The sequence below is a fragment of the Tigriopus californicus genome, chromosome 7, assembly GCF_007210705.1.
Source record: "Tigriopus californicus strain San Diego chromosome 7, Tcal_SD_v2.1, whole genome shotgun sequence".
Classification (NCBI taxonomy): domain Eukaryota; kingdom Metazoa; phylum Arthropoda; class Copepoda; order Harpacticoida; family Harpacticidae; genus Tigriopus; species Tigriopus californicus.
The window spans coordinates 12,781,983-12,799,091 of NC_081446.1; the positions used below are offsets into that span (position 1 = coordinate 12,781,983).

The 17,109-nt window shown below is 43.2% G+C and overlaps 2 protein-coding genes and 1 long non-coding RNA gene across 3 annotated transcripts; 2 read left to right on the forward strand and 1 right to left on the reverse strand.

Moving 5' to 3' along the window:
* Window positions 1–40: 40 nt before the first annotated feature.
* Window positions 41–11,456, forward strand: LOC131883733 (uncharacterized). Its single transcript, XR_009373639.1, has 2 exons — window positions 41–302; window positions 8,647–11,456. It is a non-coding gene; the product is annotated as an uncharacterized LOC131883733 (long non-coding RNA).
* LOC131883731 (phospholipid phosphatase 5-like) lies at window positions 6,523–8,057 on the forward strand. Its single transcript, XM_059231266.1, has 2 exons — window positions 6,523–7,315; window positions 7,374–8,057. Exons 1-2 carry the CDS (start codon window positions 6,694–6,696, stop codon window positions 7,709–7,711), a joined length of 960 nt encoding a protein of 319 aa, XP_059087249.1. The 5' UTR covers window positions 6,523–6,693; the 3' UTR covers window positions 7,712–8,057.
* On the reverse strand, window positions 8,606–12,432 carry LOC131883732 (uncharacterized histidine-rich protein DDB_G0274557-like). Its single transcript, XM_059231267.1, has 3 exons — window positions 12,263–12,432; window positions 9,871–9,960; window positions 8,606–9,069 (listed from the first exon to the last, which is right to left on the reverse strand). Exons 1-3 carry the CDS (start codon window positions 12,415–12,417, stop codon window positions 8,829–8,831), a joined length of 486 nt encoding a protein of 161 aa, XP_059087250.1. The 5' UTR covers window positions 12,418–12,432; the 3' UTR covers window positions 8,606–8,828.
* Window positions 12,433–17,109: the final 4,677 nt, after the last annotated feature.

The following is a 17,109-nucleotide window of genomic DNA, read 5'->3' on the forward strand; positions in this document are numbered from 1 at the left end:
AAGAGGCGCGGAGGGTGTGTGAGACCTGCACAGCTAGTTGGAACGAACGAGGTGACCCACGCATGCTGCTCGCTTGGGTGTCTGTGTTGTTGTTGATGTTGTCGTCGTCGTTGCAGCAGCCATCCACTCCATCTTCGTGGCCTCCAAGTCTCTTTTCTGTTCTCCACTCGGCCTCCACTCTATTTGGTGGAGAGTGTTCCACCTTCAATCAGGGATCCCAACCATGCAATATCCGGCATTGAATACTACTCTTCGGAATGGGTTCAAGCTGGTTGAACTTGTGTCGATTGTATTGAGTCAACGTGAGTAATCATAATTCTGCCTTCGTGCCAACCTTATTCCCTCTCCAACAAAACCATTAAAGGCCGTTATGCTAATGATGTAAAATTTTGTAAAAATGTGATAAGAAGACTCAGCCCTGTAAATCATCTGTTCCTTGCATCGATTCTGTTGTCAACTCAAGGTTATATAGCTGGCCAGAGCCTTGTCACTTTGGGAACACTGTTGGCTGTTCCACAGTTTCTTTTACTTCTCCTCTCAAGGCGCCTAAGAAGAAGAGGAGGCGATTCCCCTCTCTCCTTCCCTCTTTCTCTCTCTCTTTCATTCTCTCTTTCCCTCCTCCTCGCCTTCTCTTTTCCTCTCTTTCTCCCTCAGCCGTTGTCGTTCGTCCTTGTGCACGTCAACTGCTACTCTTGCCGCTCCATGAGAAATTGTTTGACAGACTTTGGTGCTCGTCTTCTCCCCCTCTCCTCGAGGTCTCGTTCTTCTTGAGATGTGTTCCATGCCATTTTCTCCTTGGTTTTCGCCTAAACTGACTTTCCTGCGAGTGGTTTCGTTCCGAGAAGCCACGCCACGGCCAAAATAATCGGCCTACGAATCTTCGGGTCGAGAAGGAACGAACGAACGAACGTGGAACACTTCGTTTCAGGTCCTCAAGTCAAGCTTTGAGTGCGCGCTCGTTCTTGGTACGTTGTGTGTACACAACAGTATTTGTATCAGGACACGGTGAGACGTTTCTGGTTGTACACAATCATGTCGTCAGTCTTGGGCTAAGAGTCTTTGGCATAGGGAAAGGTCCTGCTGAGTGTTCTCAACCAGGACAAGACAGGACTGGAATTGTTCCAACCAATGAGGATCATTATGTATCCACTTCTCATGGCACGGTGGAGCAGGATGTAACGTAACGAGACTCAAATCATGTCCATTCCAGAAGATCACTCCGGTCCTGATACAATTCAACGGTTTGAGTTTTGGAGCTGGCTGGGCCCAAAAATCGATTGAAGAGCGGAATTCGGCAAAGTAGGGGGAAGATAGTATTTTTTGGTAAGGGTGACAGGCCCCTCCATCATGCAGAAATGGAGAATGGGACTTTGGGTGGAGTGGAGAGTGCTCAAAGCGAACCAATCCAGGATAAGAACTTGAGGTCCCTCCTCTTCTGGACCAAGACTGGAACAATGAAGAGCAAGCGAGAGTCTGAATTTATGAAGTAGACCCAACTCTCCAATATGAGAACGTGTGTTATCTCAAGATCATCCGTCATCCATTAGTCATTGCCATGAACATATGTTGGACGTTCATGCAGGTGCCCGCTTAAATGTACGTGGATCTTGCAGTCCTGAGAAATGCATTCTTATTTTCGTCGCAGTTTTGCCAATTCAAGGGTCGATCATGTGTGTTTTAACGAACGGATGTATTAAGAGTAAAAACTTTGATTGAGATTTAATGGTCAATATGTCGATTAGTGACTTATCTGTCCACTTCTTTAGACAAGGTTCGGCCCTTGGAGTCTGTTTTCCCCAAAAATGATGATAGCCTCTGTCAAAATATTGGAACAGTTCGAAATTGGAACATTTGGAAAGGGTGAACGGAGATGGAGTTAAACATACCCCCCCTCCCAGTTCTTATCTCGTATGCAGTTGAAATTTGCAAATTTCTCATCCCATGGATGGTGCATGCATCTTGCTCAAAAAGTTCCACTCACTGCCAGGAACAGGATCCAGATGCAAGTGGAGCAAAGTTTGCACTTGTTCCAGATCTGCTCCTCCCATTCCCGTTGCGTAGTACGTTCTAGTATATGTGCATGTGTAGCGATTTGGATGAAACATCCGCATTGGCTCCTTGACAGAATCGAAGAGGTTCCAAAAGCCTCGTCGATTTTTGTGTGCTCGCCACGTTCCAAGGATACTACTTGAGCAAAAACTGATCCATTCCAGAAGAAGGAGCGAGAGCCCACTCACCAGAAACGAAGTAATCATCCATCAGGGGTTAAATTACATGGACTTGTACAGAAAGGACCAGGCAGCAACAACAACAACGACAAAAAATGGGCAACCCGCGGTCTCGTCGTCAGAACTGAGGTAGGGAGAAGATGGTACTGTAGCGACTCTGTACTGTGGTATAAGGTCGAGGTTGACCTATATAAATGGCCATTCTCAATTCTCGAACGAACCAGCAAGTACCCCATCCGTCTGAGGATCGTTTTTTGGTCGTCCCAAGTTGGGGGCTAATAAAGAGGCTTAAGCTTGTATGGTCTATTTAAACCAGACAGACAGAGACAAAGGGACCTGAAGGTAGAAACTCCAAACGACTAGGCACATACAGATAGCAACTTGCCGTGCAATGGCCGGAATGTTCCAAGATGGTAATAATAATAATAATAATACGCATACTACCCACTGTAGTACAACTGTGACAAGGACAAGTCGACGAGCGCTGCTCTCCCAGCAATAGGTTCATTTCTGCGGAATTTTGCCTCTGTTTGTTGTCGATCATGCAATCCCCATTGTGTCGTTGTATCACGACAAAAAGTAACTACGCATTAAAGAATCATTTCCTGAATATCCACGGCCACGGACGAGGTCCCCTCCTCCGATCGAAGAGAGACACTGAATCCACGAGTCAGGAGCCTGAGGAAGGCAAAAAGCCTCGTGTTGTTCGTGTATCTCAACTCCTTTGTTGTCAATAGATCCCCCGCCACAAAAATTCTGAGGTCATAGGGAAGTCCCCTGACTAGCATAGAAAAGACGGAAGCAGAGGGGAGAGATAGGACGCAGCCCAACAACCCGCAAGGTGACTCCGGCACATCCCTTGGAGTCTGGTGGGTTGGTAGGTCGGTGAATTGGTTGCTACATCGGCTGATCTCGTCTCTTTCTCCACGTTTTCCCAATACGAGCGACTTGAGAATGATCACGACAATCATGCTGATGATGTGGGTCCAAAATGGGCGAATCTTGGGTGGGTTGGTGGGTTTTTGGCTGGAAATGAGCGGGAGGAAAGGAGAGGAGAGGAAGCGGAAAACGCATCGCAGTCATGACATGAGTGAATACTAATGATGGTTCCCTTCCACGGAGGAGTGAGAACTGAGAGAATGCCAGCATAATCATTATGGCATCGAGTTTTCTGGAAATTCTGAATGGCTGACAATTAGTTCCAAACCATTAGTGACGAAGAACATCTTCGAAACATGAACCCACTTGCCAAAAAGATGGAAGAAGAAGGAGGCGAGAAAGCATTACATTTAGAACACCAAATGCAGCCGTAATGGCGAGAACCATTCCTGTCACAGTTTCAAGTTGAAGTGGACCCTCCCCTCTTTTCCCTTGAGACTTTTGCCGTTCATTCGGCCTTTGTTTGGCTCTTGAATGAAATTGCTGGCCACGATGCAAGTGCAGCCATGGTTTATGAAATGTCATTCTTATTCAAATTACAAACCGTCAAGATACGTAGAACGATGAATTGCTCGATGTATACAGAGCGTTCAACTACATATTTGCTTGTTCATGATTTACCTCGACAAAGAAACCATTTTTAATTGCTACCATTTCCAAGAGCAAGCCAAGGTCCTCGGAAAGGTACAGATTCTAGCAAGAAAAGAGAGGTAGAAAAAAAAACTAGCTCTTGTTCCTTGAGACAAGGCAATTACCATATCAGCGCTCGTTGTCGCGCTGTTGAGCTCCCTCGGATACTAAGTAGTGAAGCAGCCTTTATTTTTGTTTGTTTGTGTCTGTCTGTATGTTGTATGTGTTTACGTCCTTTAGTATCTGCTGGCAGTTTATCAAAGCCTGGGAAATTATGAGTTCCTAAAGACGGCTTGTCGGCTTTGTTCGCTCATCTAGCCTCAACGACCTTGCTCATTTTCACACGCCATCCCAGAAATCTGCTCTAGCAACAAAACATTTGACTGGATCTTTGATACTCCTAAACCAAATTCACCCATGGGAACACAGATGGGCACACTTGCCTCTCATGATGGATACCAATAGTCTCTGCAACCAATTTTCCAGATGTGGTGAGTTGACTTTTGCTTAAAATGACGTGACGACGGGCTGAATAAAAGATTGGGTGTACGACTGGGAAGTGGCAGATGAAAAAGAGGCCCCATGGGATGGTGGGTGAGGGTAGCTCTGCTCACCAGGTGGAGGCCTCTTTTGTGTGAGCCTCGTACGAAGGAAAGGTGGAACAGGAGAAAAATTGTGCACCAAAACATACATCATCGCACCCGGTGCACGTAAGTGCAATGCTTTCCTATGGTGAAACGTCAAACCCTTGACCAACGCCATATGAATGGCATTGTTACAACACTATCTCCATGGGCTTGACTTTAGGTAAATGCCGAGGACTGTGAGAGCATAAACGGTTTGGAAATGTGGACAATTATGTCCCATGATGAGTCCCCATGTTGACGCATGATACATACGAACATGTAGGTTATGGGTCCTTTTGTTGCAGCAGCAGCAGCAGCTACTGCCGCTGCTGCTGGTGCAACTGCTACTATTTCTTGTACTACAACAGCAACAACGAGAACAACAACAGTAACAACAACAGCAAGTGAAGAGAGATATGGCCATGAGACCCAGGAGAGCAAACCAGAGCCAGCTCTTGAAACATACAGACTAGCTATTTGGATCATGGAACGCACACTAACTCTCAGGGTTTCTAAAAGCCAACCAGAGAGAAAAGAGACTTGTTCTTCAAGTACATACTGCACCCGAGAAGTAAACACATGTACCTTCAGAGCTTGATGCGGTTGATAACAAGTGAGTGTGTGTGTGTGCTTGTGTGTGTATGAACAAGGCCGTGTGTTGTTTGTCAGTTCGATCGATCCGTTGGACCAAATTTTGTCAGTGAGCGGACCATGGGACTCATCACGGCAAAATGTATGATTATCTTCCACTCGGGGAGTCACGAGGAAAATGTGAGCCCAGGGAGAACCCGAGAAACACGTATTTTGGGAGGGAAATAGGACTTGAGTTGCTTGGAATGAGGGGGACGAGGGGAAATCAGGGTGTCACGTATGTCGCGCATGTGTCGCACAACTACAAGGGCCCAGACAAGGCAAATAAAGATGGAAATTTCCATAAATAGAAACTGTCGTCGAGAGCCCCTGTTGTTTTATTTCGAAATAAATCTTGAGCCATGAGCCATGAGCCATTCATTCACAAGGGCCAACGTCGTCACCCACTTCTCTTGCCAACCAATGTGAATAAATCTTTTTCCAAGGACAGTCGACAATAGGGTTCTTATGACGAGTTGCTTTGACATCCCAATCCAAATTCTCGAACAAAAAGCAGCTTCCATTGTAAATGCTGAAAGAAACACAACGTCTGTTTCTTTGCTCTCATTCCGGAGAGCAACTGCGGCAATATTTGTTCAATTCAGATTCGACTCATTGGCAGTGATAGAAAGGGGGCATTTGGTGTGAGCTTATTCGCCATTCTCTCTGTTGTATGTTCTGTGGAATTGCTCTCTCGCTCGCTCTGTTTTCTTTTTCTCGGCTCTGCCACGCGTTTTTGCCCTCTTAACAACCTTTAATCACGAAAAATGCTCCACATTGCAAAGACAGAAAACGTGGAAACGCTCCAGGATCACCGAAGGGGGCCATCCAAGTCATTCGCAGCTGGAATCACGCATTTCACCGAATGGTATTTAGGGAGCCCGAATCCAATTATTAGTTTCTCAGTAACCTAGCCCCATCGGGATTGACGACAATCCTTTGCATATTCCGGAACAGCCATCATGCCAGGCGCCTTTTTTTTGTCAGTGCCAGATAATCTTGGGCGTATTAGGGTTTACCTTTGACTACATGAGCTCTTCTCGTTGTGCCAAGGGCGACTTCCTTCGGATACTTTTGGTCCTGTTTCTAGTCGTCGAGTAGGGGAACAACAATAAAGGCAGTGTGGAACTGATTGGCACATAACCCAGGATTTCCAAACTGGTTCCCCCTCCCTGTTCCCAATCATCGAGTTTGATATTCTGTCAACGGAAAGGTTTGTTTTCGAGACCCTATAAAAGGCCAATCGGGTGTGTCAATTCCAAATTCCAACCTTGGGACAACCAGTTTCCAAACCGTAAAGCCATTTGAAAGGCATCAACGATTAGAAAAAGAAACCTCAAGGCCACAAAAAAGTGGTTGGTCTTGCATACTCGCACATCGCATGTTGACATATTTTATGGCAGCCTCGAGTATAAGAGGTTGCGTCAAGAACACAGATCAAAGTTACGCGGGATGCAGGAGAAACTGAAACAGGTGAAGACAGGATACATCAAGTTTTGCCCCTCTCGTCATGCATGCAATGAATTGTGGCTTGTGCCGCGTGTGACGTCCTAGTCTAGTCAAGCATGGCGCGTCCATCCACCCGAACCCACTACCTCTGCTAAAGACCCGTCCGTCCCTTGGTCGTGGTAGCCAGCACCATGAGGAAAACCTCACTTCTTCCCAGTATCTTAAGCAGATTACTCCAAGAAGCCTCATTACGGCTCTTCTTACTGATCCTATTCATATATCTCGAGTACCAGGAGCCCTTCCATAGGGTCATCCACCAGGAGGAGGCCTATCTCTATTCTAACCCCACAACCATTAGTTTCTTTCCCGTTGTTTATCTCTGGCTGGTTGTGGTATTTGTACCCGCGTTGACTATCCTATGCGTTCAAATCTTCCATCGGATTGACATTCTGGACTTGTTGAGTGCGGTTTTATGTGTCAGTCTTGTTTTGCTTTTGAATGGCGTGCTCACTAATATCATCAAATTGAGTGTGGGTCGGCCCAGACCGGATTTTATGAGCCGATGTTGGCCCGATGGGAACGTGCCTCCCAGCACATTTGATGATCCTTTCAATCAACATTTCGAGTGTACTGGGAATCTGGCCAAGATCCTGGATGGCCGGAAGAGTTTTCCGAGTGGTCACTCCTCATTTGCCTTCGCCACTTTTGGATTTGTGTTCTTTTACGTGTCCGGAAAACTCCGGACGTTTGCCCGAGATCCGAGTCTTTTCTTCCAATCTCATCGCTTTCTAATCAGTATTTTCACGTTAATAAGTAAGTTCAATGCTCATGAAGTAGGACAGCCGATTCATTCTTTGATGTTGCATTTTAGTGCCGTTGGCCATAGCCGTGTCTAGGACTTGTGATTATCATCATCATTGGCAAGATGTGGTGGTAGGATCCCTTTTGGGCTTTGGTTTGGCTGGCCTTGTATATGGTTTGTATTTCCCATCTTTGACTTCTCGCCATTGTGATCAATGCCTGGTTACCACGGCATTGACATCTTCAAACCAATATGAGCATGGCTCAGTTGATGCCAAAGGGGACAATGGAAGGGGCGGAAGTCACAGATTTTTACGTCAATCCCTCAACGACGACGATGTTGAAGCCAGTTTGAACTCGAACTCTCCGCGCTTTAAGCCATTTCAACGCGATGTGAAACTCATCTAATGCTATGGTTTACTTTACTCCTAGTCAAGGTTTTCTCATTTAGTGACAGAGGATTGTGATTTTCTTAATAAGAAAAAATGATGCAACAAATCCAAGCAAAATATTTCAATCAAGGAGCTTTCACTTCTGTTATAGACTACGAAACTATGCGTGTGAAATCTGAGCAGAAAATGATACCCCCTTTTCTACCGACATTTAGTCTTTTTCTTGTTCATTTGTTTATAGCAAAAACAAAACACGACTTGCAATTATCAATTTGAAGTTCCTATTGAGGAATAAAATCCCTCCTTTTCATTCATAAAAATGTATTATCCTTGCTCGCTGAAATATACAACTTTCACAATTACTTTCGTTGTTTGCGGTGGGAAAAATCCAAATTAACGTCGAAAATTCTTTGGCTAGTTCATTTCATTTCCTTCGTGATGCTGTAAGTTATCTTCAGAGGTATTTGTTATCTTTATATTTCATCGGATTAATTAATGCGGAAAGAAATCAAGGCAAGAAAACTGTTTATTCTTTTCGCTACCGAAATGGAAATGTAACACTTCTAAGTCCTTGGAAAAACTAGATTAAAAATTAATGGCAATTGAAATTTACAGACGAGTGAATCAGTCAGGGGTAGACTGAAACAGTTTCACTAGGTGTTTGTTTAAAATGTGTTATTTTAAAGAGTGATATTTCGCATTACATGTAAAGATTGAACATCAGTTAAATTCTTCTCAGATATGAGATAATCAAAGTGAACGGAATTGTCTCGTTCCTCTTACCTCTTCAAAAGTTATTGTCTTTTTTCCCACCTCTTCGATGTTTTATTATTCGTCTACTTTGGCCCATTTTGCGACTCGAAATACAATTCCCTTTCCTCTCAGCTAGAATAGTGGATGATCGCCAGCGCTCAACTAGATTCTCAATAACATATCTATTTTTATTGCCAGGATTGGTAACTTTGAACTGTGACAACATCGGAAAGAACGTAGAGAGGCGTGCTCAAATCCAGATCTCCATTCATCTCTGAAAGGAATCCTTGGGGTTTGGGTGGCTCCAATTGAAGCATGAGAAATGGCCACCAGCTCATTTGAAATTCGTTCAAATCGGAGCAAAGATTGGGGATCATCGTTCATCTGGGCGCACCCGTGTTCCCATTTGGATTGGATGTATGGTGATTATGATTATGGTGATGGTGAGAGTGCCCATGATGAGTGTGGTGAGAGTGCCCATGATGGTTGGTGAGTCGAGTGCGTTGCTCGGGATCCTCAAAGAAGTCCTCATCTCTGAATCGCGACTGGGAATACGAACAGCTGCTTCGAGGATGGATGTGGTGACTCCCACTACTCCCCACACTCCCATCGATGCTTCGTCTGAAATACACAGAGAACAGAAAAGAACCAACGAAGGCTTAGTCACGCTTCAGTACGGGGGAAACGGAGAAGGCCGGAGAATGTTTGGATTCATTTCAAATTCAGATCATATTTCTCCGACCTGAAGGAACCTTCTTGAGCGTATCACCACTCGTCACCCGTCTTCTATTGAATGAAATCCTGCTTTGAAAATGAAAGGTTAAAGCGAATGGGGGGTGTCTTTCCCGCGATTCTGCATACAAAGGGTGCCATTGGAAAAAAAGAAAATCAAGGATAGAGGCGACTGTCTAGGTTTGAATTTTTTGAAGTGACCCGTTTTAAGAGGATCAGTTGAGGTTGATTGCGAGAATGGATTAAAAGAACGACAGTTGGAAAATCAAAATTCCATCTGAAAGTGAGTCCGGGGGGGATGGCGACTTGCAACAATGACATTGTTCCGTACTTACTTGACCTTTACTGCATATCCATCCAAGCCACGATCCAAATTTTGATGCTCGAGCATTAAACATTAAACACGCCTTGAAGTGTCTCAGTAACTCGTAATCAAGTTACTAAATGTCTCTTCAGGCTAAAATAAAGAAGCCAACATCTCCTAACCCCACCCCGCCGGTCTTCATCATTCTCGTTTTAGTTTTCTCATCTCACAGAAATCCTCTCTCACGCCTCAAAGTTTGGGAATCTCCTCCAAAAACATCATCTCCCAAGTAATGAAGATAAAAACCGAGTACCCTCCTTTAGTATGTATTTACTTATGTACTTTATTATGGCTATGTGTACTAGGATTCCATTACTAGGTCTTACCCTCTTCGCGATGAATTGAGAACATTTTCGTCCCCTTTCTGGACTCCAAACACGAGGAAACAGCAAACCATCACGGTCAGCATCACAACGCCTATAATTCACACGGATAAGAGCGTAATAAAAAGCGATTTGCCTTCGTAATCCCTTCGCCAGATGAGCATTGATCCATCCAAGGAAGAAAGGCCCTTTTCGAGTGAAGTTCCAAGTGAACCTGAAAACTTCGCAATGTTTGATAGGTAAACATCACCGAAGCAAACCCAATATCAACAAAGATCGCCACGAATAGCACTCAGAGCAAACTTCTTCTGCTTTCATTGCTGGGTTCCATTTTCCATTGTTGGAGAAGGGCTCAGCTTGATGGAGTTCCAATCAAGTTCCTCTGACTACTCAAAACTTCGTTTTTTGCCGGTTGTTAGGCTTGCATTTGAGAAAAGTAATGAAGTGGCCCTCAGGGAGGCATTACTAACGAAGCTTCTTAGGTGGCAAGCTCCTTATTTAGAGTTATTTCATCGCACATGAGGGGACCATCCAACTTCGCTTGGATCTTGACTACCGTAAATGCCGAGTCTAATTTGGGATGGACCGTTTCCAGAAGAAGAAGAAGTACACTGACACTTTAACGAGTTATATATATGCGCCCTTTCGTCGAATCCCTGGACAGTCGTCAAAAAAGGGAGAAAAAAAGAGAAGAGTGGCAACCCGAAGCTGTATGTATAAATATGCAATGTGGTGGTCGCTTTCCAAAAAAAAACTTATTTTCGAGGTCCAGCTGCCCTCTAATACCCTAATATGTAAAGTCGTGATGGTGGTCCACTCTCTGTCCCCATGGAATCCAGTTCCACAGCGCCCGAAAGACTGACTCCCTATCCCTTCACTATTCATCCCGGTGTCTCCAGAGATCAACTCAGCTTGAATACATAAACAAGAGACGTATCGTGATACCCGGAGTATCTGCTCAACGACCATTCCAGAAGGCCAAGGCCCAACCAGAAGCAGTCTCAATGCAGAATTGGTGCGGTCACTCGGAGTATTCATTTCCAGGTCTTGCTCACTTTGAGAGTGGGGAGAATCGATTCGTTTCGAAATATATTTCCCAAGCCTTGAAGAGCGGGATCTATTCAATGTTTTCAATCCCTCAAGGCTCCTTGATCAAATCCGGAGAGATGCGTAGAAGTGGTAGAAGGAGAAATCTTGGAATTTGAGGAAGACCTTTGTGACCTTCACAAAAAAGTGGAGACATCTTCAAACGATGGTGTCAACAAGGGCGTTGTTCCCATGTTCCATCTTCCTTCCGCCGTTCCATTTGTGGACAGAGAGAGATGGAGAAGAAAAGAGGTGACACGAGATAATGCATCCATAAGGAACACAATTGATTGCATCACTTCGAGAAAGAGCTCATCCCGCCCCAAAAGTAACGAACCAGCCACTTTCAAAAAGCAAATCGAATAATCCATCTACAACGCACGCGCCCATTCAGCCTGGAACGGGGCATGTCACTTTTCAAGCGGAGAAAAACTCGAGGCAAGCCAACATTTCCAAATTTTGTTGAGGAAAAAATAAAACATGCAATAAACCTGGGTCTCCTCTGCTTGTATCATTATTTCGAAAACAGGCCATTGGCGGGTCCTTGACATCACTCGTGAATGAGAAACAGGACATCTAAACATCTGGAACGGTTATTGGATCCCAGTCGATGGGATCTCCCATTTGTAGGAAAAGACCCAAAACTGACCTCATCCAGTGCACCAAGCAAGTAAGGATCATCTGATTATACGATCTTTCGTTGGGGTTTAATAGAATTGCTCTCTAACCAATGATCACAACGTGTTCCCAGGCCTTGCTACTTGAAGGTGCCCGTGAATGTGAAAGTACGCTACCGATGAATTTGCGAGCTAGCCTTGGAACTCAGTAGCCTGTGGACTAGATCGAGTTTCTTCTGCCTTCTCCTTTTCTCGACAAGTGAATGACAAACGGCCTTTGTACAAACATCCTATTGAAGCAAGCGTAAGCGCTGAAAGCCGACCCATCCACAAAGTACCCTTTGAGTTGCTCGCCAAAATCCCGTAAATAATTGGGGCGCTCATGTCAACGGCAGACACTTTGGCAAGTCCACTTCCATTTTAAATCCGCTGGTCGAGGTGCTACAATGACTATTACGATTTCTCAAAGACGATCTACTTAGTTGAAAGTATCCGTGCTTTGATCTGTCGGAGGTGGCTCCATGGGGACCAATTATAAGGCGGGGATTACGAAGGCAAACGAATGAGAAGAGGAAGGCCGGATGCCAAAAGTGAGCTGAAGGTGAGGTCGGATGCGAACCACACAAGCCCGTTTTGGAACGGATTTCCAGTGTTCCCTCCCCTTCTCAAGAGAGAGAGGATTGATTCACTTTCCTAGGGTATAGAATGAGTTGAGAAACGTCCTTGAAGCTGGATAGACACAATGACACACGTTGGGGTCGTAGACTTGACCATGAACCTGCAGTTGAAGATAGAAAGAGGTTGTTGACGTTGACAGTTTCAGATTAGAGGGGGCACCAATTTGCATGGCTTTAGTTTGCAACTTGTCCTTAATTCAATTATTCGTTATTGGGTTTTTAAGCACAGGCATATCTAGCACAAAGGCTTAGCTGCCACCAAGAGTGCTTGAAAGATATCATAATTACGAGTTACGTTATAGCTATAAGAAAGTAGTCTTATCGTTCCAGGGTCATCCTTGCGTGGGCTTTTATTTTTGGTACAATCCGTCCAAGTAGTTCAATGCCAAGATTACAACCACCAATCGGTATCAACCACACATTTTGATGCACAACCAAAACAAATACTTAATGTCATTTAATGTATTTGAAACCATTTTTCATGGATGCATCCAACAAATTCAATCAGGTTTGTTCATTTGAAGAATTTAAGACTTGAAACTTCGCTCAGACACATAAATTCCAGTTCTTGGGCATTGACGCTTTTAACGTTGCAATAAAACTGCTCAATGCAACAAATGTTTAAAAAAAATGTGTGGTGGTTTTGAGACATTGCTAAAAATTGCAGTGAAGTTTATAGGGTACTTCTCAAATGTTATTACACTCTATTGATATCACAACACATGACACTAGATTTGTAATGGCCCGTGGCCTTTAAAAAGGAACGTATTGATATCGTATTTAAGAGCGGAAAGGTTCATGTTCCTGGGAAGTGAATCGGTTTAAGAGATCAGACCAAAAAAGACCAAAAATCAGACCTTTGCAGATAAAATGATTTTTTTTTTCGACTTTAGAAGCACTAACAATGGTTTTAAGTTGTAAAAAGTTACAAGCATCTTTATGGTCATAAAAAGTAGTGCTGTCAAATTAATCAAGGAATGGTTGCTGATTGCGAGCCATTTATGAATTTTTAAATAAGGGGAAATAACCGTGATTAAAGAGCATTGTCATGGTTACCGTACGCTCGACAATGCAATGAAGAGTTTGTTTTCCTTCTCGGTTCCCACATCATTGACCACTATTCTGATGATTGGTCCAAATACGAATGGAACTCAAGGATGACCGACCTCGCACAGCAATGATACTTCTCATACCTTCTTTTAGCTCTTGCTATGACAAGGAAAATGGGTTTTAGGCCAGCTACTTTGCTAGCAAAAAGCTTCACCCAAATCAAGGATGTGCCATGCTCATGAAAGCCATTTGGAGACGGAGTCAGGATCGAGGTAACATCATTAAGCTGATCCATGTTATCCACCGAGCAGCCTTTGTAGGCTGGCTTCCATCGAATACATAGGATTTGGATAATGGCCTTGCCTACTGTATCTCCTTATTCATTCATGTGCATGGAACGAGTCTGAGACAATTGAGAACAGACGGCAATGATCCAAAGCGTATTGGAACATGGATCCACGTCTCGTCCCAATTCTTGACGTTCGCTTTGACAAGCTTTGTCTTAAATTTCATTTTCCAATCATCGGGTTTTGAGGAGATCTCGATGGAGTTGATTGATTCAAAATCCAATAATATTGGACCCAGCTCAGCCATCCTGGTGCAAGCGATCAATCACATTGGCGGGGAAGATTTTTGAGAAATCTCGACCAACCTTGGCAGGTTGGCTTTTATGGCTTAAGACAAACAGGGAATATTGGCCTGTTTTTACAAAAGGTTGAGAAAAACCTGTCCTTAGTTATGTTGACACTACCCTCATGATGGAGCTTATAATGTGATTGTGAAACTGAACTATTTCCCACATTTAACGAAACCCATCAATATGAAAATCCACATTGACGTTAAATAGAATAAAAATTGTATGAATAGAGCAGTTTACCCTGGGCTTTTAAGGTTTTGTTTTTTAAGAAACGGGTTGCGGGATTCCACATGAGGACTTGATACGACCACAAGATCTTGTTAAATAGACGAACTTGGCCAAATTTGAGCCCAAAATTATGCTTAGGCAACTCAGCAGATAAGTCCAAAATTATGTAGTAATAAGGTTCATTAAGTACATAAGGTTCGAATTTTCGGCCTGCTCTTGGTCAGCTAAATATGCTTTTGACAATGTAACATTGAAACGAATTACTTTACAAGTAAATATTATAAAAATGACCAACATTGAATTGAAGAGATCTGCATTCCTTATTTTATCTCGTTAGTTCGAAAAGTGGTTCAGAATTGCTAGACCAAGAGCAGGCCGATTTGACTGGAAGCTCGTTCACCGTCCATATTTCTTGAAGTTTGTAGATGCCCAAAATATCCTTTTTTTAAACAAGCGATTCTGATTGGGTTTGAATTTCCGCGGGCATTCGTAGTCGCTATAGGCAATTTAATTCCGGTACTATGCATTAATATGGAAGATTACAATTTGTCTATTTGTTACCGTTTAAACTTTGCACAACATTTCGTTTATCAACGGTTTGAGTTGGCAACTTTACTCTATACTATAACACTTAATGATATGCTAGAAATCAAATTTCACGTGTGTTCTCACTTTTTCAAAAAGGCAATAGTGGGGATGATTCTGCTATTTTTTGTTTTCGTTTTGTACACCTCTCATTCTGGCCTTTTCAATTTTTCCCCTTCTCTTTTCAGTTATCACATAGAAAACAAATCCCTTTCGTTGAGGACGTGTTGTCTTCATTGCGTCTTAAAGGTTCGCTGATGCTTTTTACTGGATCAAGATAACACGTTACAGCCAGTTTCTACCTTTACAGTACGTAATACGTATCAAAACAAAATGGGTGGTCAAAACAGAACATGAAAGTCTGTAGGGAACACAACCGAACTAACTCCTGATGATTGGGAAAAAATGAGATTGTTCCCTTCAGTAGTCTGTCTATTGGTGCATGTTTGTATGTGAACCATATTTCGTGCCAAGTAGTCAGTTCCATAAGTAAAGAACTCACAACTCTCTCGGCCCTTAAATTTGTTGGTACCTATATTTGCTTTCCAGCAACCATTTTCACTTGGTGGAGAATCTCATCATTCAAGTGCATCATCGTGCGCTTGAGGATGTGGTGAAGGAAATTGGCGTCCATTTCGTCGGATGAGTCTAGGAAAATAAGGCCATTTTCCCTTACTTCACTTCCAAATTGTCCCATTACAAGGCCAAGATCTGGTCCTTCATTCTCAAGGGTTGCCAAATGGCTGGCAACAACTTTCAGATAAGAATCGGTCTAACTCGACGAACCGAACCAAAGGAGGTCCAAGCAGGTTTTTGAATGACGAAACATGTGTGCCTATAAATGAGGTAAAAGCCTAAATGGAGGCAATTAGGGTGCTGGGGACCGGAGCGCAAGTTCACATCTTGAGTGACATGATTGTCCATTTGTTGGAAGTCGGGGTTCCAAGTGGAACAAAAGCGATCCAATTGAAGAAAAGTGAGCGAGAGAACTGCCCTTGCAAAACCAACAAATTGGATTCTTGGGTCTCAAGGGGGTTTGGCTAGAGAGCGGCAAGTTTTCGAGGTGATTTATACGGGCACACCATCCAAGCTTTCAAAGAAAGCTCAATAAGTACAACACTTCTTTCAATGCCACGGAAAAAAGCGCCCACAAGTTCATTCATGGAGGTCTTTAGATTCACTTTCCCATCTTTTTATTGCTGTTATTTCAGGCAAAGTGCTAATAGTAAATTTTGTGACCATCAAAATAACTCAGTGCTGAAAATTATGGACGTACCTCGACCAAGACTAGTCATAACAAAAAGCCAATTCAGCCGCAATTACCTTTAGGCTGTCTGTAGAAACTTTGGTCCGATTTGTTAGTCAAGATGTCAGGGCTGCCAAGTTTATGTTGAAAATTGCGTTTTCTTGAGCTTCAAGAAAGCTCTGGAAAAGGTGAACCTGCAACAAGACAAGACTAATGGTGCAGCCCTGATGACTAGTCTTGGTCATCGAGATAGGTTCATAATTTTCAGTGGTCTATGCTCAGTGTTACCAAAGAGTCTCTGAAAAGATACACCAGTCTTCGATGTTCAATTCGTTTCGTTGTGAGACGTTGTAATTGTATTTTCCTTCGCATAAGTAAAAAAAATACTTTTGTTATAATGTGGATTGACCTTCATGAGCCTAAGATTGAGTAAAAAGAGCTTCATTAGATGTCAATTAACAGAGTGATGTGCATTCATGATGGAATGCTTTTTGTATATTCTTTAGGCATTGTTTCGAACATTCTTTGTTATGAGTACTGATCATTTCTAAGTCTTCACTAAAACGCAGAAGCTCCGTCTTGATACAGGCTAAAACCTGGTTTACATTTAAAAATGCTGATGAGCACCATGATCATAATTCGTGGAATGGTTTTCCAAAATTCGTGGATTGGTTTTCCAATCTCTTGAGCAACGTGAAGAAATCTCAGTAAAGGTCTTGTTAACCAGATATCATAAGTAGTACTTTCCACCTCAATTACATACGTTCATACTTATGTATTGATCAATTTCGAGGGCATTAATGCCATCGCTGAATGAATTATCTTTTAGATTACAGATTACTTAATCAGTTGCTTTTCAGTTTCGAGAAATAGAGATGCAGCCCACATGGCTCCTAAGAAAAACGTACATCTGGTTCAGGGAAATGTATGGGATTGCGAGGTAAATGAGCTTAAATATCCACTCGTATAAAGAGGTTCGTTGAAAGAGGATTGGACCTTTGATTCCGAATGAGGCACAATTATGTTGAGGATTTTGGAGCCAACCACTTTATTTGTGGATAATCCTGAAGGATCCAATTACTTCGATCACTGTAGAGAGGGCTCTCTAATAGAGGG

Bases quoted from the DNA above. Each gene is read 5' to 3' on its own strand.
- LOC131883731 (XM_059231266.1), top strand. From the start codon at position 6,694: ATGAGGAAAACCTCACTTCTTCCCAGTATCTTAAGCAGATTACTCCAA. The intron at 7,316-7,373 runs GTAAGTTCAATG...GTTGCATTTTAG, and splicing joins CAGTATTTTCACGTTAATAA to TGCCGTTGGCCATAGCCGTG.
- LOC131883732 (XM_059231267.1), bottom strand. From the start codon at position 12,417: ATGCAAATTGGTGCCCCCTCTAATCTGAAACTGTCAACGTCAACAACC. The intron at 9,961-12,262 runs AAAGTGAATCAA...GTGAATTATAGG, and splicing joins AACTCATTCTATACCCTAGG to CGTTGTGATGCTGACCGTGA. The intron at 9,070-9,870 runs GTAAGACCTAGT...TGTGTATTTCAG, and splicing joins CTCAATTCATCGCGAAGAGG to ACGAAGCATCGATGGGAGTG.